Below are 27,217 nucleotides of genomic sequence, written 5' to 3'. Positions count from 1 at the left end.
TAGAATGGAGCACAGAGAAAGGGATAGACAATGTGACAGAAAAGTTAAGGGACATATGGGCTAGAGTGAGAAATTCCTGCATAGCATCTACAGTATTCCAGGAAAAGAAAATAGAGAAAATAAGTGAGAGGCAGTGACAGAAAGAACATAGTGTTGGTAACTATGGGCCCCTGCTAGGAGTGAAAGGCTGTTTCAGTACAGAAGGCATTGGAGATGGCTCCTGTGTGCTTCAATTATCAGTCTGATGACCCAGCTGTAAAGTGGCAACTGAACCTCTACAAGGATGTTTTGAAGAGTGAAGAACCTTCTGATCCAGAAAAGACAGTGGAGCGTGTGCAAAGAATTTCAGCAGCTGTCTTCCACCTGGAGCAGGTAAGGAGCATCTGCCCTGCGTACTGAGGAAGAGAGACTGTCTTGGAGAATACAAAGCTCCTGTCTTCACTCAGCTCTTAGTAAGGGTGCCCTTTAAAGACAGAAAACAGGAAGCAAGGATCATCCCAGCTCACGCCCTTGTGTCACCTTTGTAGCAAATTCTTCAATTCTTTCCCCTCCCAGTGTTTTACAAATTTTTGCCATTAGCTCAGATGACCCGTTGACATCCCCTCCCACTTTGTAAAGCTTCTGTTAAGCAATAAACAGCCAAACACAATCAAAGGAAAAAAGCAAACCTAAAACCTCCACAAACTGAACCATCTACTAATGGGTGCATTTTGCTGACTAGTTTAGAAATCAAAATTCTTGCAGGGGTAGGAGTCTGGGCTGCGGGAGACCACCTTCTGCCACCCTCTCAGCCTGTGCTCCCCTTCCGTGTAATCTCTTCTCAGGTGGAGCAGCCTTTGAGGTCCAAGAAGGCAGTCTGGCACAAACTGCTGTCTAAGCAGCGGAAACGGGCAGTGGTGGCCTGTTTCAGGATGGCCCCTCTCTACAACCTGCCCAGGCAAGTATTCTGTCATTTTTCCTCTGGATGGTGAGCCAGTGATGGGAATTAAGGTATCCTCCCAAGGCTGTGCTCTCTTCTGGCCCCAACTCTCATGACCCAAGCGGTAGAAATTGGAGTCCTTCACCCGCAGAGCCATTACAGCCGCCTATAGTAAAATGGCCTGCTGAGGCAATCCAGGTAAGCATAAAAACTGAAGCCAGGTGAGATTCCATAGTAGCCCATGCCTGCCTCAGCTCACTGTTCTGTACGGTGAAGTCAGCCACATACGCACATGGACACTCTCTAGATTTACCTACGTGGGATTCTTTGTGAGGTTGTAAAGACACCCTGGAAAAAAGGAACTGTTTCCTCGGCTACTTAACTCTAAATTCCATCAACAGATCAAACAATACTTCTCTGCTCAGGCACGCCGATGAGAGTTACTATGCCTCCTCAGCAGGTACAGAAATGTAGCTTGAGAATCCTCTGCACTGTGTATTTGCCTTCAAGATGAAGAAAGGACACTGTCCCAAGAGGCTAGTCACAGACGTGATGCCTTCGTCTGGGTGTTTAGTCTGTATTCTGAAGTCCAACACACGCGAGGGCTATTCTGGAATGTGTGTGAACACGTGTGCTGGCTCTCAGCGCAGATCAGGCCAGCACGGAGCACTGAGACTGCCACCAGCGGTGTGGCAGCAGTCCGTCCTCCAGTAACTTCAGGGTTGGTGAGGTCAGGTCCACGATTAATAAACAAAGTGGTAAATGAGTATCTGCCTCTGCTTCATCAACTTCCAAATCAATAGAAACATCCTTACTTGGTCAGGAAAAATAAACTCACTTGGACAAGAATATTCTGAATCACATGAAAATAAATGTAGGTTTTTTGTTGTTTGGAATATCAGTGCAAGGACCATTCCTATGCTTGACATTTTGCTTTCATCAAATTGTGCACCTTGGCCATCATTTGTCCAGAGTGTCCTGTGACCCTGTCCTGAGCCAACTAGCTATCTGAGCTTCCCTAGTTAGGAGCTTTGGAAATGGTGGAGAATCATGTCCTCTGAGACACACACATGTTTCTCTTGAGAAAACAGACTCGTGCCTTTGGAAGGGGATCAGGCACCACAGAATCAGGCCAAATTCATTAATGAAAAGCTGAAAAATTAAGTCAAGCTGTCATGGGCACGAAGGCTGCTGAAGTTCTGGCCAAAAAGAAAAAAAATGAAATTCATAGCCCAGTAGAAAGAGCAAAAACGCATAGGGTTTCTGTCTGTCTTCAGACGTGGCGAAACATCAGAAGGCATTCACGCTCCCCTCTGGTGGAGCTTCGTGCCTCATGCTGTACTGATTGGGCCTCCGGGAGTGCTCCTCTCTAAGTGCGTGTCTCCACCAGCTAGGCAGAAATTCCATCTCTTAAAAACAAGCCTTATTTTTCTTCCTAAATCCTCTGAAAATGTTAGCACCACCCTTTCATATTTTGATTGCTCCCTCAGCAACTCTACCCTTCTGTCAGTAATAGTAAGTTCAGGAATTCACTATGTCCTCGATGAAACATGGTCATCCCCTAACCCAGTTGTTTTGGGGGGTTGCCCTGGATTTCCTGCTGGCATGGAGGACAGTAAGGAGGCGTCGTAACAGCAACAGCAGAAACTATCTAAGGAGCTGATGGTGGAGACCACATCACTTTACCATGTTGTGATCATGTAAACTGCATGGAATCTTCCAAACTGAAGGGCTAAAGGGATATTATGTGGAAACTGTTTCTCTGATGTTAGTTTTTAAAAGAAAACCTGTATGCTTTTCCCCAGACACAAAAATAACAATTTCTTCCTGATCACCTTTCAACGGGTTTGGCTGGAAAAGGTTAATGAAAAAACTCAGTATGACAGGCTTATACCCATTTTAATGGTAATGTAATCTGTGGAGGGACCTGCTCATTCTCTGCACACTCCTCCTTTCTTGACCATGATTTAACATTACCATAAAGACATAAATTTGTACAATTTTTAAAAAACAACTCTGATTGGTCAGATTTTAAAGAAAGACAGAAAGGGCTGTGTTCTGCCGGAAACAGTGACCAGGTCTTGATGACTCTGGTCTTGACCGTCTTCTTTTCTCTCCTTCCTCCTCACTACTCTCTTCACATTTGGTAACCAATTAACTGCTGCTTCCTGGCAAGGATTCCCAGAATTCAATCAGCTTCTGGGTAGCCGGTGGCTGTGCCAGTTAGTCAATGTTTTCAGGCCCCAGGGCTGCAGCTGGAGTCCCTGAGGCAGCAGGAGTTATGCTAATGAGCACAGCTTGCCCAAGCCTTCCTAAGACTTGACTTCCTAAGTACAAACAGGAGCACTTTGCAGCTGTGATTCCTTGGAGGCTCGGTAAAGAAGCCGAGCCTGGCTGTTTTCAGTATATCTGAGACTAACTCACTCACCACCGGCATGGTTTGGACTGGATTACCTGGAGATGTGATCTGCAAAGAGGAATAGTCAAATTGCTGTATTAAACAAATACCTCTGGACTGTGTCTTGGACTAATGAATTATTTTTCATTAGAGGGGAAGTGTGATAAGGACCCTGTGAGACCAGAGTAGGATTGTGGTTACCTCCAGATCTTCCTCTCACCTTTGTTAGTCATGCAGAAGGTGACCCAGACATTCAGGAAGCACTATGTTAGAGGCTTCCTGTTTTTTGAAATAAGTGCTTATAGTGTGCTAGAGGCTACCCTGACCAATCAGAAGATAAGAATTGTACAAAAGTCTGTTCTGCTTACTAACGTTAACTGCCCCCAAACTAAAATAAGGTGTCCCGTGGATCCCTCTTGACCTCACTCTCACCCCTTCCGCTCAGGCACCGCTCTATTAACCTCTTCCTCCATGGCTATCAGAGATTTTGGATAGAAACAGAGGAATGTTCCTTTGAAGAGAGACTAGTACAGGATTTGGCTGTAAGTACAGACTCAACTGGGAGCAGATATGAGTGTGAATGAATTTGACTTTTGTATTCATGTGTGTGCATTATAACAGTTAAAGATTCACAAAAATCGAGTGTGTAAATTTGAAAGAAACTAACAGTATAAATTATCAGGGGAAGCCCTGCTAATGGTTGTTAAGAGCCAGAGGATGAATTTCACTTGGAGGTGCTAGTAGCTGTTATCATCCTCATCATCATTATTAACAACTAATATTTCTTGGGATGCACAGCTGCACGGTGGAAAGTTGATGCTGTTAAGTTTTGAGCACCAGTGCTTGCAGGAGGCCACCCACCCTGGTCTAGGCCCTGCAGTTGTGGTCACAGCTCAGCTTTAGGAAAGGCACATCTAAGTCCCCTTCCTGCATCTCACATTTCTGTATTTGGCCCTCAGAAAATTTGTCATGCCCCATTTCTCTGTAATGGACTTCATGCTGAAAACACCTTACGATTGCATGCAAGGGGAGAAAGCTGGTGGTAGCAGACCATAGAGCTTCATCCCAGCTCAGGAAGAAAACCAACCCTCCTATCCTCTGGCCAACCCATGGTTAATGTTTGTGTGTGTGTTTGTTTTTTTGTTTGCTTTTCTTTATTTCTGTTTCTCATTTTTCTCTTGTCCATTAGTCTTGCCCTGTGTTTCCCATATTTGCCATTTCTCACATTTCTTTCTCTTTTTATCTTTCCCTATCTCCCTCTGTTTCTCTTCCTCTGCTTATCTCTTTTTCCCCTTTCTCCCCTACTTTTCCTCCATTTGTCTTTATGGCCTTCATTGTTTTTAGTGAGTGCCTGTCAGTGAGAAAGACAGTTTCTTGGTTTTCCCAGTCTCTTGATTAGTATGACCTTGATAATGAGTGTTGTTTCAGCCATCCACTTCTTAGGAACCATTCACACAACCTGTGCACTTCTCACCACTTTACTGGGCATGGCCCACCCTGCTGGCCGTGCTAGAAAGCTCACTTTACCTCTGGCACCAGCTGCTATCTCCCTTTCTGTAAAAGGAGATCAAGAAAAGATTCAGTAAGAGGAGAAACAGTAAGGCTTGCAACTCCAGGTGTCATCTCTCAGGAATAACAAGATTTTTAGAATCAGGAGTGAGATTAAAAAAGAGAAATGTTTATCTGGGTTCGGTCTAGAACAATATTAGCCCCCCAAAGGCCCCAGTGCTTTGTAACTCTTGCCCCATCCCTCTCTCCAGCCCAGTTCTCCAAGAGAAGTGCCAGGTGTGGGCTGAGAGACCCTGCCTTTCGGGTGACTCTCCAGGGCTTCCCTCCTGAACGCGGGTGCCCAGAGCTTGCATGAAAGTTCTGCTGATTGGGGTCTGGAGCTCCTCCCCTGTGGGCAGGCTTTGGCTTTACCTTTCATTTTGTTTTGCCCCAAAATTGGAATGTTTCTTTGATTGGCTGAAAAAAATAGATACATTTACATGCCAAACCTCGCATCCTTAGGGCTTCTGCCCTGAGATAAATATGTAAGTGATAAAGAACTAAGTGATTTCTCTTTGTGCTTTCGGTCCGATGCACTCTGTGCCTTGCGCTTTACCTTCTCTCTGTTCGCATGCAGTTGTGTGGCACGTGCTGAAACCCATGCCTAAAACCTGTCTGCATTGGTTTGTGTAGCAGTCTCCCAAGGCGGAGGAGCAGGAGGAGGAGGAGATGGAAAGGCATCCAGACCCACTTCATCAGATCATTCTCCATTTTAGCCGCAATGCTCTCACCGAGAGGAGGTCAGCCGAGTCAGAGCGTCCTGCTTCTCTGGGCCCCGGGCGTGGTTGTGTCCCTGGGGCAGAGCCTGCAGAGGGGAGGCCAGATCAGAGCAGCCCTCCTCGCAGCCCTAACGTTGACCATCAAGAAACATCGAGGGAAACTCCATAAGCCACAGCCCTCTCATCACAACACCAGACGCTGGGTCTGTAGGTTAAGCAGCCAGAAACTGTAACCTTCATCCCTGAATTACCCATCAAGCCAATGCTAATTCAGATGTTCAGGATGGTTTCTAAGAATCAGGGTGTGGGGTAGGGGTTTTCTAATTAATTCACTAGTACCTATCATTGAAGACTTATGTGGCTCTCAGTCTTTTCTGCTGGGCCTTGGAGGCCACCTGCTAAATAATTCCTTTATGCTTTCCAGCAAACTGGAAGATGACCCTTTGTACACCTCCTATTCCAGCATGATGGCCAAGGTATGCCCGGGTTTCCTGCCTTTTGTCTCAGTTGTCTGTCTTCCCCTGACCTCTCCAGGCCCCAGACACGGGTAGGGTGAGCAGCAGGTCTGGGACTCGGTCACAACGTGAGCTCCAGGCATCGCACAATTCATGTGCCGTGCTGGGGGGGGGGGACATTAGTAAGCCTCTCTACCCTCCTCCTAAGAAAAACCTGAAGCTTTGCAGAAACAGTGGGCAATGTTGGCTAGACTCACAGGCAATTCTAAGCCAGCTCTGCAGGGCTCAGACATACAGCCTGCCCTTGCATTTTCCCCCAGCATTCAGAACACATCGGACCATTCAAACACACCTGTAGGCAAAAGAAGTTCGGTATATTTGGAAACAGGCTCAGAAACTAGAGGGAAATCCCAGTGTTCAAAAAGAAGCAGTGTGACCAGAGACATTGTTGCTATGTCACGTAGAGGGGCGGTAGCTCTGGAATGCTGAGTGGTTAAGGGAACCGCTCCTTCTGAAGTGAGAAACCTCCATGTCAGGCGGAAAGCAGGATGTGTTGGGGTGCAGAGCACCTGTTCCTTTACCAGCTGTCCCACAGGGTCATGGAGGGAAGCGGCACTTGGGGGTCAACAACCTACATGTCTCTGATCTCCCTGCACTCCCGTCTCTCAGTTTACACAGGAACTTTCCTAGGTAGAACAGTTCAGGTCTAAACCAGATAGGTTCTCATTGCGTGATCTCAGTGTTCCCATTTCTCATTTCTGAGCCTCTTGGCAACTGCAAAGATGGTGTTTAGGGTGGGCTGTTGCCCTGCAGTGGTCAGAACGTTCCTGGTTTTACAAAGTGCTAAGGTCCTGTGGTGCCCATGAACTGCATCCTGCCCCCTGCTGCACAGTGGAACAGAGTCTTGTTTACTGGTTTCACCTTCCGTTTGATTGTCTGTCTCCTTTCCCTGTTCCACGGAACCCAGAGTTGTCGGAATGGGGAAAACGAGGAAGAGGAGGAGGACAAGGAAAAAACATTTGAAGTAAGTTTTCACTAAGATTGAAGACAGGGCCACCCTCCACAGCCCATCGGTAGGGACTTCAGAGGCGGGAGTTGGCATTAGCCATGTGGCTCACCCGCCGGGGGTGCCTGGTAGCACACAAGTCTGCCTGGGCAAAGCACACACGTTAGCTGTGGTTCTGTTGTCTGTCTGTCTGCCTGCCTGTCTGCCTGTCTGCCTGATGAAACGTAGCAGGCAGCCAGTCAGTCAGCAAACGATCCCACTAGGTTTGTTCTTCTGGGAAACTTTATATTTGTACCAAGTATGGTAGTAACAGGGGCCACAGAAGGACAGACTCACACATCCAAAAATGGGCATTCAGAGCAGTGGAGACACTGGGATGGTTTTTGCCCTACTGACCTGAAAATGTAATAACAGCAGTTTTTGTTTTGAAACAGTGCAGGCCCCTACATCTCCCAAGATAAAAACGTATTAGTTGACTTGTACTCTTTTATAGACAAAGTAACAACAGTAAAACCACATAAATATAAGCACAGTTCTGGAGAGCCTTGATGGTCCAGTGCCCCATGTCAGGCAGAGTGTCTGTTAACTGCAGTCTGCACATTCCAGATAAGAGGGCGAGTGACAGTCACACAGGTATATTCCAGCTAACCACTCAGCAGGTCTCCTTGTATGACAACGCTGAAAACACATTTTAATCTGGGGTCACTTCCTATAATTCTGGTATCAAAGAGGAATGGACTGTGTTGCCTCTGCTATGAAAAGTGGAAAATTAATCATGAAAATATGAGTGAATTGTGGGTGGACAGTTTGGAAAGCTGAGTAGCATCCGAAAATAAACTTCTGAAATTTTCTCTGTGGGTCACCTTCCTCAGGCAAGTAAAGGTTATCTCTTTCAACTTACCTCACCGCAGTGAATCCCCTGTGTACGTTTCCCAGGAAAAAGAGATGGAAAAGCAGAAAACCCTGTACCAGCAGGCTCGGCTGCACGAGCGGGGAGCTGCAGAGATGGTCCTTCAGATGATCAGCGCCAGCAAAGGTGGTTTCCGTGGTTTCTGGACGGGCCCCTGGAACCCCCACAGAGGGCTCACACTGTGCGATGAAGTCCTGATTAAAGAGTCCTGGTAAAGCCCAGCAGGCGTGATTTACCCTCCTTCCTTGGTGATTCAGTTGAATTTCACCACGACAGGTGAGATGAGCCCCATGGTGGTTGAGACTCTGAAGCTGGGGATCGCCATTCTGAACGGAGGCAACGCGGGTGTGCAGCAGGTAATGGGGACTCCCCAGAGGTAGTGCACACTTCCTGGGGTCTTCCCATTTGACAACTGTCACACTTCAGGGAAGAGGTACTGACTCTGCTGCAGAGGGGACCATCCAGAGCCACCTTTGCTGTTTGTCCTTAGAGGCCAGTTATGTCAGAGTAGCCGGGAACATAAATAAAACCCAGCTGGGTGTTGACAAACAAATGTGTACCTAATCCAGAGGGTTTACACACATTTAAAAAAGAAAAACATTTTGTTTTTTCATCAATAGGTGATTTTTTTGCACCTAAGTTTTGTAAGCCTTAAAATTTTTACTTCAACTTCTCATTTGATTAGCTGCCTTATTGTGAGCAAGGAGCCTGATCAGTTAAGTGGAGTTCATTATCCCACACACCTGTTGTCCATTCATTTGTTTACTCGTTCATTCAACACCTACATAGTGATCACTGACAAAGCCCTGAAAACCCCAGGTTCTGTTCTAGGGGTGGAGAGTGTAGCAGTGTGTAATGCAAGCAAGAAACAAACAAAAACATGAACCCTGCCACCCGCAGTAATTGGGAACACAGAAGCATGGGACCAAGTGCCTGGTGCATGGGATTCATTCAGCAATCCGAGTCGGAAGTACCTGCAGAGGACAGCAATGCTCCGCTGTCTCCTGGGCACTCGGGCTCTGCCCAGAAGCCTCTGCCTGCAGCGGAAAGTGACATTTCAAATACTCTTGGCATTTGTGAGGCTTATATCCCAGGGCTTTTGAGAACCTCCAAACTCATAACTACCATTATTGAATATAATCTCCCCAAGCCTTTATTCATCCCAAACAAATTCTCATGAAGAGCTACCATTTTCTAAGACACCCCTCACTGTCTGCTCTCTTCCATCACCAACCTCCACCAGCTGATTTTTCTTGAAGGGCCTTTTTTAAAAGCAAAGAAACAAATTTTTTACCAGGCCAGACAAAGTTCCTGCCTTCCCAGTGGCTGAGAACAGAAGGAAAAAAGTCTGACTGTGGAAGAGATACTGAGCTCTCAGTGAGGCTCGGAGCTGGCTGAGCTCCTTGCTTCAACGCGTCAGACTCATTGCCTGAGCCGTTCGGATTACACCTCAGCCACCATGAGCATCACTAAATCATGGTCTTGCTGCTCGTGCCCAGTAGGAGAGAGTTCAAACAGTGGATCCATGAATGTGAAAGATCTACTATGCTGCCACAGCAGAAACACCAGTGGGCCTTTATAAAATAAAATGTGTCCACCCTAAATGATTCAGGCTCTGTCAGGAGAGGGTGGGGCTCAGACACAGGGCAGGTTCAAGTCCACAGGTGATTCTGATGCTTGCTTGGGGTTACAACCCCCACCTGGATCTGACTCAATGTGCCTGCCTGGCTAGGACTGTGCCATTTCTCCATTACAGGTAGGGGGGTCAGAACTTGCAGCATAGTTTCCATTGTTTTTCCTTTTAAAATGTGTCTCCCTTGCAGAAAATGTTAGATTACCTAAAGGAGAAAAAGGATGCTGGATTCTTTCAGAGCCTTTCTGGTCTTATGCAGTCTTGCAGGTAAATATGGGAAAACTACCCACAGCATTTTTTAAACTCTTCACTACTCAAGAGAAGGGGGAATGGGGGGAGGGCACCAAATACATTGGCCTGTCATGGAATTATTCAGAGAGGTGTCACCTACTTTCGAAAGGGAAGACGATGAATGGGCATTGTTCCCCCAGCTTTCAGGGTGACATTCAAATAGCACTCAGAAAGGGAATGTCATCTCTATTAGACATGCACGTGTGTGCACACACGTGCGTGCACACACACACACACCTGTTTTGGCTTTTTCATTCCCCTCAGCTCCTTTTTTGTTATGTTATTATCCTCAGAACTGAGTGTGAGTTTCTCCTAAACATATATGCTCATAAAAGTCAAACCAGAAAAGAATGGAGAGAAGAGGAATCCCTCACTATGACTCAAGGCTATGTGTTTCATTAGGCATTTTGTTAATCTTTTGCCTTAATTGGTCTTTGAGCCTATTTGAATAGATATTTGGTAGGTACATATTTTGACAGAGGAACATCTTAACTTGGGAACATTTTGTCATAGCCTTAGAAACAAAGCATTAAACTTTCTGTTTTTATTACCAAATTGTGTAAGCCTTCCCTCATGACTGAACCTCTGACAAATGAACAATTTGTAACCAAAATCAGATTACCATACTTACTTATTTCAGAAATGAGCCAGAAATCTAAGAAAAAGCATCAGCCTATTGTCTGATATTCACATATATTTTGAACAGTCTGCAACTCATTTTAAAAGGATTCAAAGTTATTACCTAGCTCATTTGCCTCCAATTAATATTCTTTAAAATGGAACATTAGGTTTTCCATTTCAAAATTTGGGAGATGAACAGCCTTTATTTTGATGGACTTTGTAATTTTACTAACCTTATTTGACTGGGTAAGTGTTGTGCCCTGGGGCCGGAGGGAGCATATTTGAGCTGCAATGCAATCCCTTGTTCTTACCCGCATTCCTCCTCCTCACTGACAGCCAATTCCTTTATTATCTCTCTTAGAAAGAAAATGTAATATTGCCAGACCTGACTCGCTGATGGTAAAGTCGCACACATGGACTGAGATGACAAAAAGCAAGGCAGCTCAGTTCCATATTGCTCAAAAATTCTCAGTTAAATTCCAAAGAGTTCTCTTGGTGGTCAGCAGTTCTTAATGTTGCTAAACTCATTTCTAATGATGGCTTGGAAGGACAGGTGGCATGCCCTTACAGGCCAACTGAGTTGTAGCAGAAGTTGTAAGGCATTTTAGTAGTTTTATGCTGATTATAAAAACAATACTTAATTGCAAAACATTTAATCATTACATAAATTCAAGCTTTTTGAAATGGGAGTTTTGCGACGGAGCGGGGGTCAGAAATGTGTGTGGCATAGATCGTCCCCTGAGTCAGAGTGGCGGCTGCAGAGCAGCTCTGTCCACACGTCTGTTCCACAGTGTCCTCCCTGGACAGCAAGGTCAAAGTAAACGGATACTTTTGTGTTACTGAACAAATCCTTTTTACAGCAGAACCAACAAGATGTTAGTAGGAATTTTCACTGATTTCTCTTTTAAATTCATCTAAATTGCAGAATGTTTATGACTCCCTCAAAGGGGAAGAGAGGTACTGGATTTTTGTCTAACATCTTTCCAAGCTGATGGTCATTTCCTTTACCCGGCGGTAAAAGGGAGGCAAGGTTTTGTAGACTTTTAATGGATTCCAGCATAAGCTTCCCTGAGAGCTATGTTCTTGTGAGAGTTATGTTCTTTCAAACTTTTCATATTGGGAGCTGGAATTTGTTAGAGAAATAGAATGAGCCCTGGTTGGAAATGATATGATCGTACAGTGTCCTCACGGTTAAGCTTTGAGGTCATACAAGGGTTCTGACTAAGTAGAATCTGTACCTAGAATTTGCTGATGGCTGTGACCGGGCAGGGTGGGGACAGTGGGGACAAAAATGAAGGCCAACTTGTCAAAGTTTCGGGAACACCATTGCCTCTAGAAAGCTTAATCTCACCTACTATTTGGCTCCTAAAAGACACAAGAACCCTAAAAGGGTGTGGCCCTCTGAAATTCAGAAATTTGTAGCTTTCTGCATCAGTATTCATCCTAAGCACTAAAAGCCACAACTCCTTGTGATCCTCAGAGAAAGTAGGCAAACATGGGCATGAATATTAAGCAGTGCAGCTTACAGTAAATCTTAAGTCTTGAAAAACTTAAAGACAGATGGTTCCTTCTTTATTTGGAAAGCCTCTCTAAATCTTCATCCCTAAGAAAGGAAGGACTCACACTGGCCAACAACAACAGCCACCACCGGTGTTTCTGCCCCTCTCTGCAGATGCCACCAGGCCCGTGAGCTCAGGCCTCCTTGGGCAACACTGCCTGGCGCAAAAGCTGCGAGACTCAAACACACTGTGATGCGTTAGTGCATTTATGATGCTACAAGGACAGAATATTCCTAGTCAATGGGTACATTGACGTTAGCAATCCGTTCCCCGGTGCACACAGCCCTGAACCTTGTTTTCTTTTGTCTGTTCAAGTGTCCTTGATTTGAATGCATTTGAGAGGCAGAATAAAGCTGAAGGCCTGGGCATGGTTACTGAGGAAGGAACACGTAAGTAAATAATGAATGTGAAGGCCGCTCTCCTCCTGACAAAAAAAATCTTAACTATAACTGATTAGAGGCCCTGCTCACTGTTCTTAATCCTCAAGGACTTGCTCTATGTCAGCAAAATATTTCCATCAGCAACTCTGAGAAAGCCAGCATCCAGGCTGGGTGTGTTCAAAGAGCCAGTCTTAGCTAAAGACAGTTTAGCGTAGTGTTGATGGTCTTCTTACCTATACTCTCTGTTTTTCTCTTACAACCAGTCATTGTTCGTGAGCGTGGTAAGTCTGAGTTGCTAACCCGAGTTCCTACCATGTGTGAGTCCTGAGGCATCCGATTTAACTGTCCCAGCTCCAACACCTTTTAGGCTTGGAGGTTGCATGTCAAGTTGAACTCAGCAGTTTGGTGTTTAATTAAACAAGAGTCTTCCATCTGGAAAGCATGGGTTTTGGTCTGTGAATCATTACTGCCGCTAGCTTGGTTGTGTACCTTACAAATGCGCCCTACAGCTAAATATTTTAGCTTTGTTTTGGTTGTTGTGTTGTGCAGCCTCAGTTCCAGGTTGATTGGGTCGAACAGATTCATCCAAAGTTTCCCTTCCAAACCATTCTGGCACAGCTTCTTTAGCATTTTTGCAGTTATTTGCATTGGAAGGTGTTCTATGTTTAGAAGCAAACAATGTGTCACCAGTGTCCTCTGTTTTCAAGGTGAAAAAGTACTCCAGAATGATGAGTTCACACGAGATCTCTTTAGATTCCTACAGTTACTTTGTGAAGGACATAACAGTGGTAAGTGGAACAGATTAACTCGTCAAGGGAAAACAGCATTCAACTGCAAAATTATGATTCAGTTTAGGAAGCCACGTTGAATGCAACCAATTGGTAACTTAAGGACAACAGTTAATCCATCCCTAAATGAGAAACTCTATGTAAAATGACCTTTAACTCAGGGCTAAAGTCATTTAGTGCCACCCAGGCTAAGCTGCTTCCAGAATCTTCAGGTGGTCAAACCGAACACCAAGCCCTTCTGTCAAGTCCCTCAAGGCTCATTAGGTCCAGTTTCTGGTGTCACCAGGGTGGGAGGGCTCAGGTCAGAACTCTGTCCTGCAGGGTCCACCAAGCCCCAAACAGGGTGGCCCTGCATGGTCTCTCACATGGTGTGCCTCTCCAAGTTGAGTTGAGAGAGCGTGACTGGATCCCTAGGCATGGCAGGGACAGGCTCTGACCCGGCCCTGGTGTTATCAGACTTTCAGAACTTCCTGCGAACTCAGATGGGTAACACCACCACCGTGAACATCATCATCAGCACCGTGGACTACCTTCTGCGTCTTCAGGTGAGTGGGCCTTGGGTAGTGGCATGTCTCAGATTCACTTCCAAAAGCTAAAGGCAGTTGGTTACACAGAGTCAGGGAGGCCCAGGTGATAATCAAGCCCCAGTAAGGCAGTATTGTAATCTATGGCCACATAATTATAGGAAGTCAAATGCAGTGAGTTCCCAGTAGCATCAATAGGTTCTACTACTTTAAGTGTGAAATGACATATAATGAAACCAGTATTGCCAGAGGCTAACCGATGTAAGTTAGAGTTAGGTTCCTATAGCATCTCATGAATATTATAGCCAAACAACATTGAACAAAACAGAGTTATTTGAGGACCGTGTAAAGTTATTATGCACAAAGTTATTTGTGCATAAAATGTGTATTGGAATGTTTGAAGACTGACCTGGGGGAGGTGGTTTAAAATTATATCATTTATTATGAAACGCTGGTGTATTTTAGTTTTGCCAGTGAAAACCTAGCCATAATGCCTGACAGCAATAAAACAACCTGTGAATGAGAAAAGTCTTCACTAGGAAAAAGTCACAGAAAGTGGTGGGAATAAAGTGTTAAGAAGTCACTTGATTTAATTCTCTGAAGAAAAATCCAAATAATCCAAAAAAAACCCTACACAAATATAAAAAAGGTTTCCCTTTTCTCTTTGTTGATTCTTCACCCCCTCCTGTCACTGAACAGTTTATGACGTGGAGTGATCTGTTAACATCCCTGTGTTCCCGATTTCTCATCTATAAAATGGGTAGGAACATCCCATAGGATAACAGTAAAGACCAAGAGGTTTAATGTATGTAATAAGCTCAGAACAATGTCTGGCATTTACAGTGTTAGCTATTATGTTGTAATATTATGATTATTTGTATGATAATCATTATTTATAGTGCACATTTTTCCTTGTGAATAAAGAGTCTCATATCATAGTCACCCAGGTCCAGCTGACCTCTCTCCTAGTTGTTCTTTCCTGTGGAGGGCCCTCTTTCCTTCAGAGATGCTAGGGACCAGCTAGCATGTGCTTCTTCTCGGAGCCCCAGGCTCCTGTCATAGTGAAGAGGTCATAGAGATGAAGGATTCTCTTGTGCTCTTCCTGAATGTTGACTTTAGCTGCACTGACAGACTTCTGGGAAATGTTAAACTCTGCTTGTTTGTTCTTAGGAATCAATCAGTGATTTCTACTGGTATTATTCAGGGAAGGACATAATTGATGAGTCTGGACAGCACAATTTTTCCAAAGCTCTGGTGGTCACCAAGCAGATTTTCAATTCTCTTACAGAATACATCCAGGTATGTGCTGCAGAATGCATGCTCAGAAACAAAGAGAACACCTGTAACATCCCCAAATTCTGTCTTGCGAGCAGAATATTTGGATGCACGTATGACTGTGCATCTAGCCCTATTGCTGACAATGCTTCTCATCTGTAAATGGGAACCAAGGGTACCTGCCTACACTCTGTGAGGCTGTGACCTGTTCATTGTGTCGCCATACTTGCATTTATCTAATTACATTTTGCTTTCCCTCCTAGACTGAAAACTTTGCAGACAAAAAACTTCATATTTAATTTAATATTGTTCATTTCTAGCATAAGATCTAGCACATCATAGGTGTTAGGTAAATGTGGACAGTGGAGTAGCGAAATGATAACTAGAATGAAGGAATAAAGGTGTAAATGATGTCACTTTGAGTCTTGAGATTAAAAACAGAATCAACAAGATCCTACGAATTTGTCAGAAAAGAACTCTGTGGAAAAGGTAACTTCGAAAGTGCATCAGCTATGTGCACTGGCAGTAGAGTCTACAGGTGGAGTTCGGGTTGAATGTCTTGATCTTGTAGCATTCCTTTCCTGTTCACAGCCTTCTCTGCTCATTGCCTACAGCAGTCCAGTCACCATGAAAGAATAGAGGGTGTACTTGGGCATAATTTGCTATAAAATCAGTAGGCATATCACAGTCGTCAGTGACATGAGCCATAGGATGAGCCCACTGGCACAGTCATATCATATTTGCTTACTAAGATAAGCACAAAACTAAGACTGTCAACTTGAAAAGGAGGATTTTAAGGGAGAGATTGATCCTCAGGGGAGAAATTGGTCACCCAAGGATTTTTAAGAACATGGAGAGAGAAACCCAGGAACAGGTGGCTCATCTGAAGTGTCACAGAATGTGAAATACTTGTGAAGATGATTTGAACAGATCTGACAAGCCTCTGATTCGCCCCCTACAGAGCCCATCCTAATCTTCAGAATTTCCCATGCAGCACTTAACCCAAAAGTAAAGGAGAAGCTTTGTGAGTCTTTTTTCACAATGGGTTCTGTTCCAAAAGCATCTAGAGGTTTTTAGGAACCAGGCAGCAAATGAACACGAACAGTGATTTTTAAACAAGCTTTCATGACTTAGGGAAGCAGGCAGTATTTCTCCTGCTCACCTCTTCCCTGGGAATTCTGCCAAGACTTTTCTAGAACATGAGACAGTATCAGTGTTTTCTTTGGAAATTCCTTACTGAAGAGTGATTTGAGAGTGATTAAAGGGTAGAGAAAAATAAACTATGAAAGTACAGGATTAGAAATATTACTTCAGTAATGATCTGCAAAAATAGGAAAGGTTATTAACATGGAAAAGGCAAACTGATAATTGTCATCCCTTTGTGTTTGGCTTTCAGAAAAGATAGTCAGAGATGGAATTATACTGACAGTTCAGGTTAATGGTAAAAAAAAAAAATTGCAAAAGTATTTGAACACCAGGAACTTTTTTTAACTTGAGTAGACAGCCGTGTGGTCAGAGCATTCTCCGTGTAGCTCTGCCAGATGGCGACAAGAGCGCCCGTGACGTCTAAGTGAAATGGGATGTCTTCCTGTCCACAGGGCCCTTGCATTGGGAACCAGCAGAGCCTGGCTCACAGCAGGCTGTGGGACGCGGTGGTCGGCTTCCTCCACGTATTTGCTAACATGCAGATGAAACTCTCGCAGGTACTGTGGCCTGTCCCCAGTGAGCTGTTGGTGTGAAATGCTAAGTCAATCCCCACCCCTCAGTACTCCTATTGTGGATGTAGCTGCTTGGTAAATGGATGAAAATGCCGTGCATATTAGGTCTCACTTTTAACGCCAGGGGTCTAAGGGGGAGGCAGGCATGAACAGCCCCAGGCAGGTTTTTGCATGGACGCGGCTTCCTTCCTGGTGTCCCCCGACTGGCCCTTTTCATAACTGCCTCCACGTCTGCCCTTTATGGTGCTAACCCCCTTGCTTCCCTGTCACTGCTTTGTCAGTTTACAGCAGCCTACCGGCCCTGCCTGACCTGTCAGACGTCTGCATGTCTCTCTAATTCACACGTCCTGTCTCTCTCACCTGTGCTCCCCCCTCCCTCCCCGTCTCTGTCGTTCCTTCTCACTCCCCATCTCTCTGGCAAGATGAACCAGACTCGCTCAGAGCATTTGTTATGAACAAATAAATGGAATGTTATGTAGTAGTTGATCGTCTCTCTCCATGGCAACACATGAGGGAGAACTTCAGGATGTTTCAGGCTGATTAGAATAACATTTGCAGCATTGATTTAAATAATGTGTATCTAAAATGTTCAAGGCTGTCACATCTGCCTCCTCTTTTCTGGAATGTGCTGTTTAACCCTTTCATTTTTCCCCTTTTGACTCTGGCCTTAAGGGAGGAGAGAGTTCTTGGGAGGGCTGCTAATCCGGCAGTGGTACGTCAGCCGACTGCACCCTGTGTCAGCCCAACTGGGGCTGCACGGTGGAGGGGCTTCGGGGACAGGAGCCTGGGCCTGTCACCTCCTCACTGGTGACTTTCAGAAAGTCACTTCCCTTTTCTGGTTTTTTTGCTTCATCATCCGTAAAATATTGAGAGTTAGAAGAGATCTCTTTCAGCTCTAATATCCCACACGTCTGTTTTATACAGAGCTATGACACACAGCAAAGGTGGGGGAAACTCCTCTGAAATTTACAGAGCTAGACAAACTGTCTTTACAGAGAGAGTCTATAAAAGAAGTGAGGCCCAGACGCATTTTTCACCCCACCCTCGGATTGCCCACCGCAGATCTTCCAAGCATTGTCTCCTCCTTAGCTGACAGTGCCCTGTCTGCAGTGCTGCAGCTGAAACCAAACAGACTAGTATCAAAACCATCCGGAGGTAGAGCCTCGATTATATAACATTTTAAGGGACCAGTGGCACCCAGATCACCACCAACTAGAATCAGGAGAACCTACATTGATCCAGAACATAAATTAATCCATTTAAAAAAAAAAAAAAAAAAAAAAAGGAGAGCCCATATGTGGCGATTTCATCTCAATGCCTGAATTGGATTGCAAAATATTCCCAAAAACCTCATTTGTATTTCTCCAGTATGACAAACAACAACAAACTACTAGATATACCTAACAGCTCTTCGGGAGATTGGGTTGTCCAGTAGCTTTGGACAACAAGTGGTATATCTGCCACAACGTGCTGATAAAAGAATGCTATTGGCCGAGCCCTGCTACAGCGAGCTTCCTGACGCTACAAACAGTGGATGGTGGGACGTCCGCATTCACAATAAGAAGGGAGCTTATTCCTGAGTCTGACGCAGCCCTCACCTAACATTTCCAGAGCAGGCTCTTCTTGCTCACTGCCCCGCACCTTGCTGAGGGATCAGATAGCTCAGGGGTATCTCCTGTTTCTGTTCTAGGATTCCAGTCAGATCGAGCTGCTGAAGGAACTCTTGGATCTCCTTCAGGACATGGTGGTGATGCTTCTGTCCCTCCTGGAAGGTTGGGCTGTTTGGTATAACTAGGCATTCACACAACTGTAATTGGTCTGAGTGCTAACCATACTAATCACGCAGGTTATCCTTCTGGCAGGTCATTCATGCCATATGACATTGGTTAGAAAGACAAATTTTCAGCCACAGCAACAGCAACAACAAAAAAATGAGTGAGGGGCACGTGGTCTGAAGGACAAAGCCTGAAACCAACTCATTTTATGTTAATAGGAAAGCCAGAATGAACTGGGGAAAACCTCCAAGCTTTGCTCCTCCCTATCCTCTCCCTCTCCCCATTGCTTTTCAGTACATCTGGCTGCCAGTGTGTATGCCAGCCATCTAGTTGGTCACCCTCCTAGGTCTAAGGGGATAAGAGGGGCACTGCTTATTCCTATGTGTCCCCAACAATCCGATAACAAAACTGATACCTGGGCCCCAGGCCAGATAAAAAGGCCCTGGTGTGGTCCTCTCCTCCTCCCCTCTGTCTCCATCCCCCTTGGCTCCTAGTGGTGTAGTCTTTATGGCTTGCTGCTCCCTCCTGCCCATTTCCAAATCATCACAGTCAGAAAAGAGCTGACTGAGTTGGCACATAAGTCTCCTAAAAATAGCTACCTGACCAGTTACACCACGACTTGGATTTATTGATATATGTGTATGTCTTTTTGAACCTGCCTCACAGGGAATGTGGTAAATGGAACTATTGGCAAGCAGATGGTTGACACACTGGTAGAGTCATCTACCAATGTAGAAATGATCTTGAAATTCTTTGACATGTTCTTGAAACTGAAAGACTTAACCAGCTCAGATGCCTTCAAAGAATATGACCCAGATGGGAAAGGGATTATCTCCAAAAAAGAATTCCAGAAGGCCATGGAAGGGCAAAAACAGTACACACCATCAGAGATTGACTTTCTCCTTTCATGTGCAGAAGCTGATGAGAATGACATGTTTAACTACATCGATTTTGTAGACCGGTTCCATGAGCCGGCCAAGGACATAGGGTTTAACGTGGCAGTGCTATTGACAAATCTGTCAGAGCACATGCCAAATGACTCTCGCCTTAAGTGCCTGTTGGACCCAGCGGAAAGTGTGCTGAATTACTTTGAACCATACCTGGGACGTATTGAGATTATGGGTGGGGCCAAGAAAATTGAGCGTGTTTATTTCGAGATCAGTGAATGTAGTCGAACTCAATGGGAAAAGCCCCAAGTGAAGGAATCTAAGCGACAGTTCATCTTTGATGTTGTCAATGAAGGTGGAGAACAGGAGAAGATGGAGCTGTTTGTGAACTTCTGTGAGGATACCATCTTTGAAATGCAGTTAGCATCTCAGATCTCTGAATCTGACTCAGCGGACAGGCCAGAAGAGGAGGAGGACGATGAAGGCTCTTCTTACACGTTAGAAATCGAGGGTGAAGAGGAAGATGACAAGTCCTCCGAGCCTGCCTCTGCATTTGCCATGGCCTGCGCCTCAGTGAAGAGAAGTGTTGCCAACTTTCTGAAAAGGGCAACCCTGAAGAACCTCAGGAAGCAATACCGGAAGGTGAAAAAGATGGCTGTGAAGGAGCTGGTAAAGGTGTTTTTCTCTTTCTTCTGGATGTTGTTCGTGGGGCTGTTCCGGTTGTTCTTCACCATACTGGGAGGAATCGTTCAGGTCCTCTGGAACACAGTGTTTGGAGGGGGCCTTGTAGAAGGGGCAAAGAACATCAGGGTGACCAAGATCCTGGGGGACATGCCTGACCCAACCCAATTTGGTATCCATGACGACACCATGGAGGCTGAGAGGGCAGAAGCGACTGAGCCGGGTGTCTCCACTGAACTAGTACACTTCATTAAGGGGGAGAAGGGAGATGTGGATATTATGTCAGACCTTTTTGGAGTCTACTCAAAGAAAGAAGGTGGCTTAAAGCATGGGCCCGAAGTGGGTTTGGGTGACCTCTCTGAGATTGCTGGCAAAGATGAACCCCCTACGCTAGAGAGTACTGTACGGAAGAAAAGGAAAGCGCAGGTAAGCATGATTTGTTCCCATTGCCTTTCTTTATGCCCAGAAGAAGACTTGCCAGTATATGTTGCATCAGTCCTGACACCAAGTCCCTAAGAGCCAACACTGTGTTAGAGACCAGCTCTCCTATGATTACCCCATCTTAAAATTCCAGCTCTGTCATGTCTGGCAGAGCAAGACTTAAATGGCTGTCTCAGTGCTTAATTGCTGAGTCGTCCTCAGTTTACGTCACAGAGTTCAAACATGACAATCTGGGACACTCACCTCGCTTCCACGCTTGCATTAGAAAGTTAGTTCTCAAGGTTTATTCCATGAACTGAAAGCACAGAAAACCAGGTCCAGCACAGGAGGAGACTTTTCTTGTGAGACAATAAGTCTGCAGTGTCCCAGAAGGTCCAGCTGATATGATATAATTTAGCAGAGCATCCCAGTGAGTTTGTCATGATTGGCACACTTTTATTCTTATGAAATTTGGGTTTTGAGTCAGTGGACTAGATTAAGAGAATAAGATAACAGTAATTCAGAGCCCCTTGGTCATGGATGTGGGCCCTTGGTCTACCCTTGGCCATGGGCATTTCCTTCTGTTGCAGCATCTAACTCACAGCATCAGCCTGGCACTAAAGAGTGTATGGAGAGAAGTGTGAAGAGATCAGAGCACAAAGACAACTTTCATCCATTCATTACATTACTATTGGCTAACTAGTTAATATGTGGTTGTCACTGTTTTTGGTTCTGAGAATACAATGGTGAATGAGAAATGCATTGTTCCTATAATTTAGTGAAAAAGAGAGATATTGGACAAGTCAGTGTAAGTGTGAAGAATGTTAGGAGGGAAGAATGCGAGGTGCTAAGGGAATGTACAGGACAACACTCTCACCTGGCATGGAGAATCGGGAAAAAAGGCATCAGAATCATAGGAGTTCTTACAACAGTAATTTCTTTACTCTGCTTTACTCCCTGATACAGCCCCAGGGCATGAACTGGGTTTGATACATAATAGGGACTCATTCAAGGCCGGCTACCTGCCAGACTGTGCTCCAAGGATAAGAGAACTCAGTTAACAAGAAGGACAGCTCTTCTGTTTAATAGAGCTTGACTTCTAACAGAAGAAGATAACAAATAAATAATTATCATTTGTGACACATGCTAAAATAACTGAACAAGGGCATGTGGGCCCTACCATAAATAGGATGGTCAAGGAGGCTTCTGAAAAGGTGTCCCCTGAACCAAGTGCTGAAGGTTATCAGGCACATGTTAAGCAGTCACGCTCCATGCTGAGGATGTGGGTGGTGTGAAGGTCCTGGTGCTGGGAAGGGTTTGGAATTTCCAGGCAAGGAAATGAGGCCTGGGTGTTGGGTGTAGGAGGAAACGAATCAAGTGGCACAAGATGAGGATAGAGTGAAAGGCCATGATCACGTCGCCCTTGCAGACTCGGTAAGGATCTTGGCCTTTCTTCTCAGTGCAGTGGCCATCGGTCCGAGAAATTGGGGTCATGGTAAGGGGACCAAAGGCCAGGCAGGTACCCTGTCTGCCGGAAGCAGGTTCTGGGTTAGACCTGGTATTATCTATGTCCCATCTCTCCTTGAGGCCATGGGGCAGTAGGACCACTGCCACCCGGCTCTGACAATGTCCTAGCACAGGTTTCTCTGAGGGAAATAATAACAGGGCAGCAGAGTTTTGGGGTTTGAAATCTTTGTCTTGATATCTCTCCAGAGTCCCTTGATATGTAGCAGCAGGCACTTACAGTCCATGATCCAGAGAAAAACAGATGCGTGAAAAAAGAAAGCTATTGGGACTTCTAACCAAGGAGACAAAATGGCCAGCAATGTGGCTCATCACCATGAACTCCTGATTTGGGGAAAGTCTTCACTGATTGTTATTTTTGTCTAGGCGGCAGAGATGAGAGCAGCCCATGAGTCAGAAGGAAAAGTAGAACCTGAGAAAGCAGAGTAAGTTCTTGGTAGCTTTAAGTACTCAAAATCCTGTAGTAGATAGTCCTTGATAGCATTCACTATTCTATTGCCATGGTAAATAGAAAACTTGATTTCTAGTAACACGAGAAATCAATTTTTTGCAAACTCCAGATACATTTCCTTTAATCCCAGATATACAATAAACACATTTTATTAATCATGTTAACATTATAATCTCATTTGTAGATCAGAATTTCTCTGATGGGCCCTGGCTGGTGTGGCTCAGTGAATTGATCACCAGCCTGCCAATCAAAGGATCACCAGTTGGATTCCCAGTCAGGGCACACACCTGGGTTGCAGGCCAGGTCCCCAGCAGGGAGCACATAAGAGGCAACCACACATTGATGTTTCTCTCCCTCTCTTTCTCCCTCCCCTCCCCTCTGTCCAGAAATAAATAAATAAAATCTTTAAAAAATAATCTCTTTGATGGGAATTCCTCTTAATAGCCTCTCCTGTATGCGTGTTGTGTGGGAACCTGACTGCTAGTCCACATGGCCAAACAAATCAGCAAACACCCACATCTCATAACTTCATATAATGATGATGATATCTCATGTAGTCAAAACCTCTTCCATCCCAGGCCCTTTGCTAAGGCCTTTTACACAATATCTCATTTAATTCCTACCTCAGACTTGGAGAATAGATACTATTGCTAATTCAAATGAAGTCTTAAAAAATAAAGGACTTTTCTGAAGGGAAAGAGTTCTTAGGCCAAATTTTGGAAAGAGACTACAAATTTATATTTACAGCTATTGTACACCTATGACCACAGCTCCTTAAAGGGAACACTGCTCATTAAGGGCAAAGCTGACGTCCAGGCACTGTGGTGTGATAATGCCCTGAGGTTCCTGCCCACAAGGAATAATTACAAGATTTCTCTTTAAGTCAGTCTCCCTGTCCAGGCCGGGCCTCCCTCTGTGCTCTGGGCTGAGTGGGTTTCTTGTCCCGGCAGCATGGAAGATGGGGAGAAGGAGGATCCGGCCAGAGAAGAGCAAGCCAAAGCCCTATGGGCAGAAGCCACAAAAAAGAAGAAGCGACGGCATGGCCAGAAAGTCGAGAAGCCTGAAGCCTTCATGGCTAATTTCTTTAAAGGGCTGGAAATCTATCAGACCAAGTTGCTGGTAAGTTCTCCCGCCCTGGCCTCACTTCTGGTGCAGGAGCTGCCCAGGCAGACCTCAGAGAAATGACCATGGCTTTCAATTCACTGTTTGGTTAGTTATGCTTCCTCACATTCTCATTCCTCTTCTTTTCCTCTTCTCATTTATCTGCCTGTTCCCTTTGTGCTGGAGGAAGAGAAAAAGAGGATAGCCTGGAAAAGCCAAGTGCTCCAGCTGCCCTGCCCAGCAGTGGGCACTCTCTTTGACCTGTGCTCTCTTGGAGAGAGGGAGTCCCTCTTCCTAGCTGGCCCTACATGTGTCTGTTATGTGGGGTCCAAAGTTCAGAGGTCATTGGGTGATTTGGGATGCAAAAAGAATACTCCTGTGTTAGGTTAGGTTCTCACACTTGTCCTCAAAGCTGTTATTTCACACACAATCAGCCCTCAGCACAGCTTGTGACATTCTTTCTCAGACACATTGCCCACTGAGGTATAGTTGCTGATGGCCAGGACAACACCTTCCCCAGCACCCTCAGTGAGAGCCCCCTCCGCAGAGAAACAGAGCTTTCCCCATGCAGCTGCCAGTCTAGTCCTCCAGTGCTGATTCTCCCAGGAAGACGGCAGTGAGAATAGGAATGGTGCCCCCTGAGAGGGGAGAGGCAGAGGCCCTCCCCTCTGGGACTTACAAAGGGCCAAGGTCTTGGGGCCACAGTCTGGCTGCATGCAGAGTGAGAGCTGCGGAGGAGGCTTTTTGTGAGCTTAGATCACGCATAATGTCCAAATAGACTGCTTTCTGCACGAAGTGCTCAATGCATGCACACACACACACATACGCACACACCTCCACAGCACCACGAGTCTGCAGGTAGTGTGGCATTTGGTTCCCTGAGGGATAAGCTGGGGCAGAGTTCCTTTGAATATCATTCAAAGAAATTTTTTTAAATCACCATTTCTGGTTTCTCCCCCAAATGAGCCCTGAGAAGGTCAGGACTGTCCTCAAAGACTGGCTACCAAAGAGCAAGACTAGTCCTGCACAAACTTCTGTCCAGAAGAGATCTGTGCAAGAGAAGGGAGTTCTCTTCCCCACACTGAGCTCTGTGACTTCTGCCTGTCCTTTTCTTTTCAGCATTACCTGGCCAGGAATTTCTACAACCTGAGGTTCCTTGCTCTGTTTGTAGCCTTCGCTATCAACTTCATCCTGCTCTTTTACAAGGTGATACGTCATTCAAAGGTTATTTGCTACACTTCATTTGTTTTAAAAATAATAGAAATTAGAGCTAATATTCTAATATCTAGTGAAATCTCTAAGACACTGGCTCCTAAAAAGGATACTATTTTTAGCAATGGGAAGAATGGACAGACTGCTTGCAAGGGAAGGCAGTTCGGACACTTTCAGTAGTTCAGGGTTATTCTATTCATTAAAGTTCTTTAAATATTTGTTGGGCATCTACTATGTCCTTGATGCTACATTAGGAACTTTGAGACATTTCAAAATGAGTAATACAGTTCTTCCCTTGAGGAAGAAGGTAAGCAAGAGCCATTATAATTGGCCCATATGTTAGAACCCATAGTAGAAGGAAGACCTAACAGGAGTTGCTGGCTATGGAAAAAGAGATATGAAGGGTTTGAACACTGGTAAGTGGGTCTTATACACAGTAGGCACATAATAAATGTTTATGGAATGAATGAATGAATGAATGATAGGTCCTGGATTTTTGACATAGTCTTCAACTGGCTATTTCACCTTGACTCTCTCCCTTCCTGTTTAAAACCACTGATCTCATTTTTATAAAACATGCTTTGCTCACCTCCACCTTCCACTCTGTGAAGAGAGATGGCTCTCTCTTGCCTATAGAAGAAAAATGGAAGTTTACAGAGCAGTGTGGCAAAACTTGGTTTCATACCTATCGAGGTGGAAGTGACCACAGACCACTTCCAGGTGGAGGTGGCCACAGGCGGTTGGAGCTGCAGGACACAGCCACGGAGGCGTAGATTTGGGGGGCATCTGTGTGAGAACAGCAGTCGAAGCGATGAATGAGTGTCAGTGGCATCCAAGGAAGAATGGAAAATGCCACGTGTGCACGCCTGTGGGTGTCTTCACCTCCTCCCAGGCCACGACACATGCTTCCTGAATACTCCTGAGGCACAAAGATTATAGCACATAGAGTAAAGCTTCCCTAATTTTTTAAATATTTTTGCTTTTCCTCAAACATTTTGTCTCTTTAAAGTGTTGCTCACCTCATGGCAGAGGCTCTTTCTGATGTTTCTAAGAGTGTATGTGTCATGGGCCAGGTCACGGAAGAACCCCTGGAGGAGGAGGCGGAGGACGTGGCGAACCTGTGGCATTCCTTTAATGACGAGGAAGAGGAGGAAGCGATGGTGTTCTTCGTCCTGCAGGAGAGCACCGGGTACATGGCCCCGACGTTGCGGGCCCTGGCCATCGCCCACACGGTCATCTCTCTGGTCTGTGTGGTGGGCTACTACTGCCTGAAGGTGAGCTGCCGTCCCTGCCGAATCCAACCTGACTCCTTGGGGAGGAAGCGTCCCTTCTGAGCCCAGCTGGCCCTTCGCTCTCCCAGACCTCTCTAACAGGCCGAAGTTCGTGGGGCAGCAGCCAGGGTATCACCGAGGAGCTGGGTAGACCCATGCTGTCTGCAGCCCTGCCCCAGGCTCTTTAAATCAGAATCCTCAATGTAACGTGATCCCCAGGGTTCAGTGTCTGCAGGCTAGTTGGAGAAGCCTTGCACTGTGAGTCCCATTTCAGGCACCATTTGTTGAATTTCATACAATTAGAATCAGCAGCCTAAGTCACACGTGGAGCTGGTGATGAGAGTGTCTTGCGATCTTTCATGTTGGAGTTTTTGTAAAAATGCTTTTGACTTTTCAAAAATTACTGGGTTTTAACTATTTGCCATATCAGAAGAAAACTTATTGATAAGTTAGTTTCAGTTACTGTTTATTGCTGTATAACAAATCACCCCAAAACTTAGTGGCTTAAAGTGACACATTGTATCTCTCTGAGTCTGCGGACTGGCTGGGCACACAGGAGCCGTCCACCTGCTCCATGTGAGAGGTGGCCGCATCAGCAATCATCTGGGTGCTCGGCAGGGCCGGACTGTCCACGGTGGCATGCGCTCATGCCTGGCACAGTGCAGGGGTACCAGCTGGCAGGCTGGGCTCTGCTGGGCAGCTGGGCAGCTCTATGTAGTCTCAGCACATTGCCCTATCCATGTGGCCTCTCCACGTTCTCTCTGTAGCCAGGTAGCTACACTTTTGTAGATGGTGCCTTGGAGTTTCCAAAAAGAGCACAAAAGTGAGAGTGGCTAGCTCTCCTGAAGCCAGACCCGGAACTGCCTCAGTGTCGCTCTTAGTGCAGCCTGTCGGTGAAAGCAAGGCCCGGGGTGGCCCAGATTCATTGTCAATGGGGACGAGCAGGGCTGCACAGAGACATGAATACTGGAGGCCAGGCTCACTGGGGCTGTCTTCAGACACTGCTACACGCACGGCAGTCTTCAGTCCCTCTGTTTTCGGTGTTCTAAGTCCTTTTCCACAGCACCACATTTTCTCTCATTACATTTTTGCTTCTCTTCAGTAGGAAGCCTCCTTGGCTCTTTACCAAGCCATCTCCTCCCAGGGAAGAA

The 27,217-nt window shown here is 45.6% G+C and overlaps 1 protein-coding gene across 1 annotated transcript in view; it reads left to right on the top strand.

The window, feature by feature from the left end:
• RYR3 (ryanodine receptor 3) overlaps positions 1–27,217 on the top strand; it is a 502,054-nt gene that overhangs the window by 456,759 nt on the left and 18,078 nt on the right. The window contains 21 exon segments of the mRNA XM_036031373.1: positions 241–372; positions 825–937; positions 3,763–3,859; positions 5,499–5,605; positions 6,009–6,060; positions 7,007–7,063; positions 7,982–8,081; positions 8,232–8,311; positions 9,779–9,855; positions 12,375–12,448; positions 12,703–12,720; positions 13,147–13,227; positions 13,684–13,772; positions 14,922–15,050; positions 16,625–16,729; positions 18,435–18,516; positions 19,186–20,513; positions 22,398–22,456; positions 23,433–23,601; positions 24,703–24,789; positions 25,869–26,069. Of these exon segments, the coding sequence (XP_035887266.1) occupies positions 241–372; positions 825–937; positions 3,763–3,859; positions 5,499–5,605; positions 6,009–6,060; positions 7,007–7,063; positions 7,982–8,081; positions 8,232–8,311; positions 9,779–9,855; positions 12,375–12,448; positions 12,703–12,720; positions 13,147–13,227; positions 13,684–13,772; positions 14,922–15,050; positions 16,625–16,729; positions 18,435–18,516; positions 19,186–20,513; positions 22,398–22,456; positions 23,433–23,601; positions 24,703–24,789; positions 25,869–26,069 (3,237 nt within the window).

Source organism: Phyllostomus discolor, chromosome 1 (assembly GCF_004126475.2).
Source record: "Phyllostomus discolor isolate MPI-MPIP mPhyDis1 chromosome 1, mPhyDis1.pri.v3, whole genome shotgun sequence".
Lineage (NCBI taxonomy): Eukaryota > Metazoa > Chordata > Mammalia > Chiroptera > Phyllostomidae > Phyllostomus > Phyllostomus discolor.
Note: the sequence above shows the minus strand (reverse complement) of the source record. Positions and strands in the feature narration are given on the sequence as shown.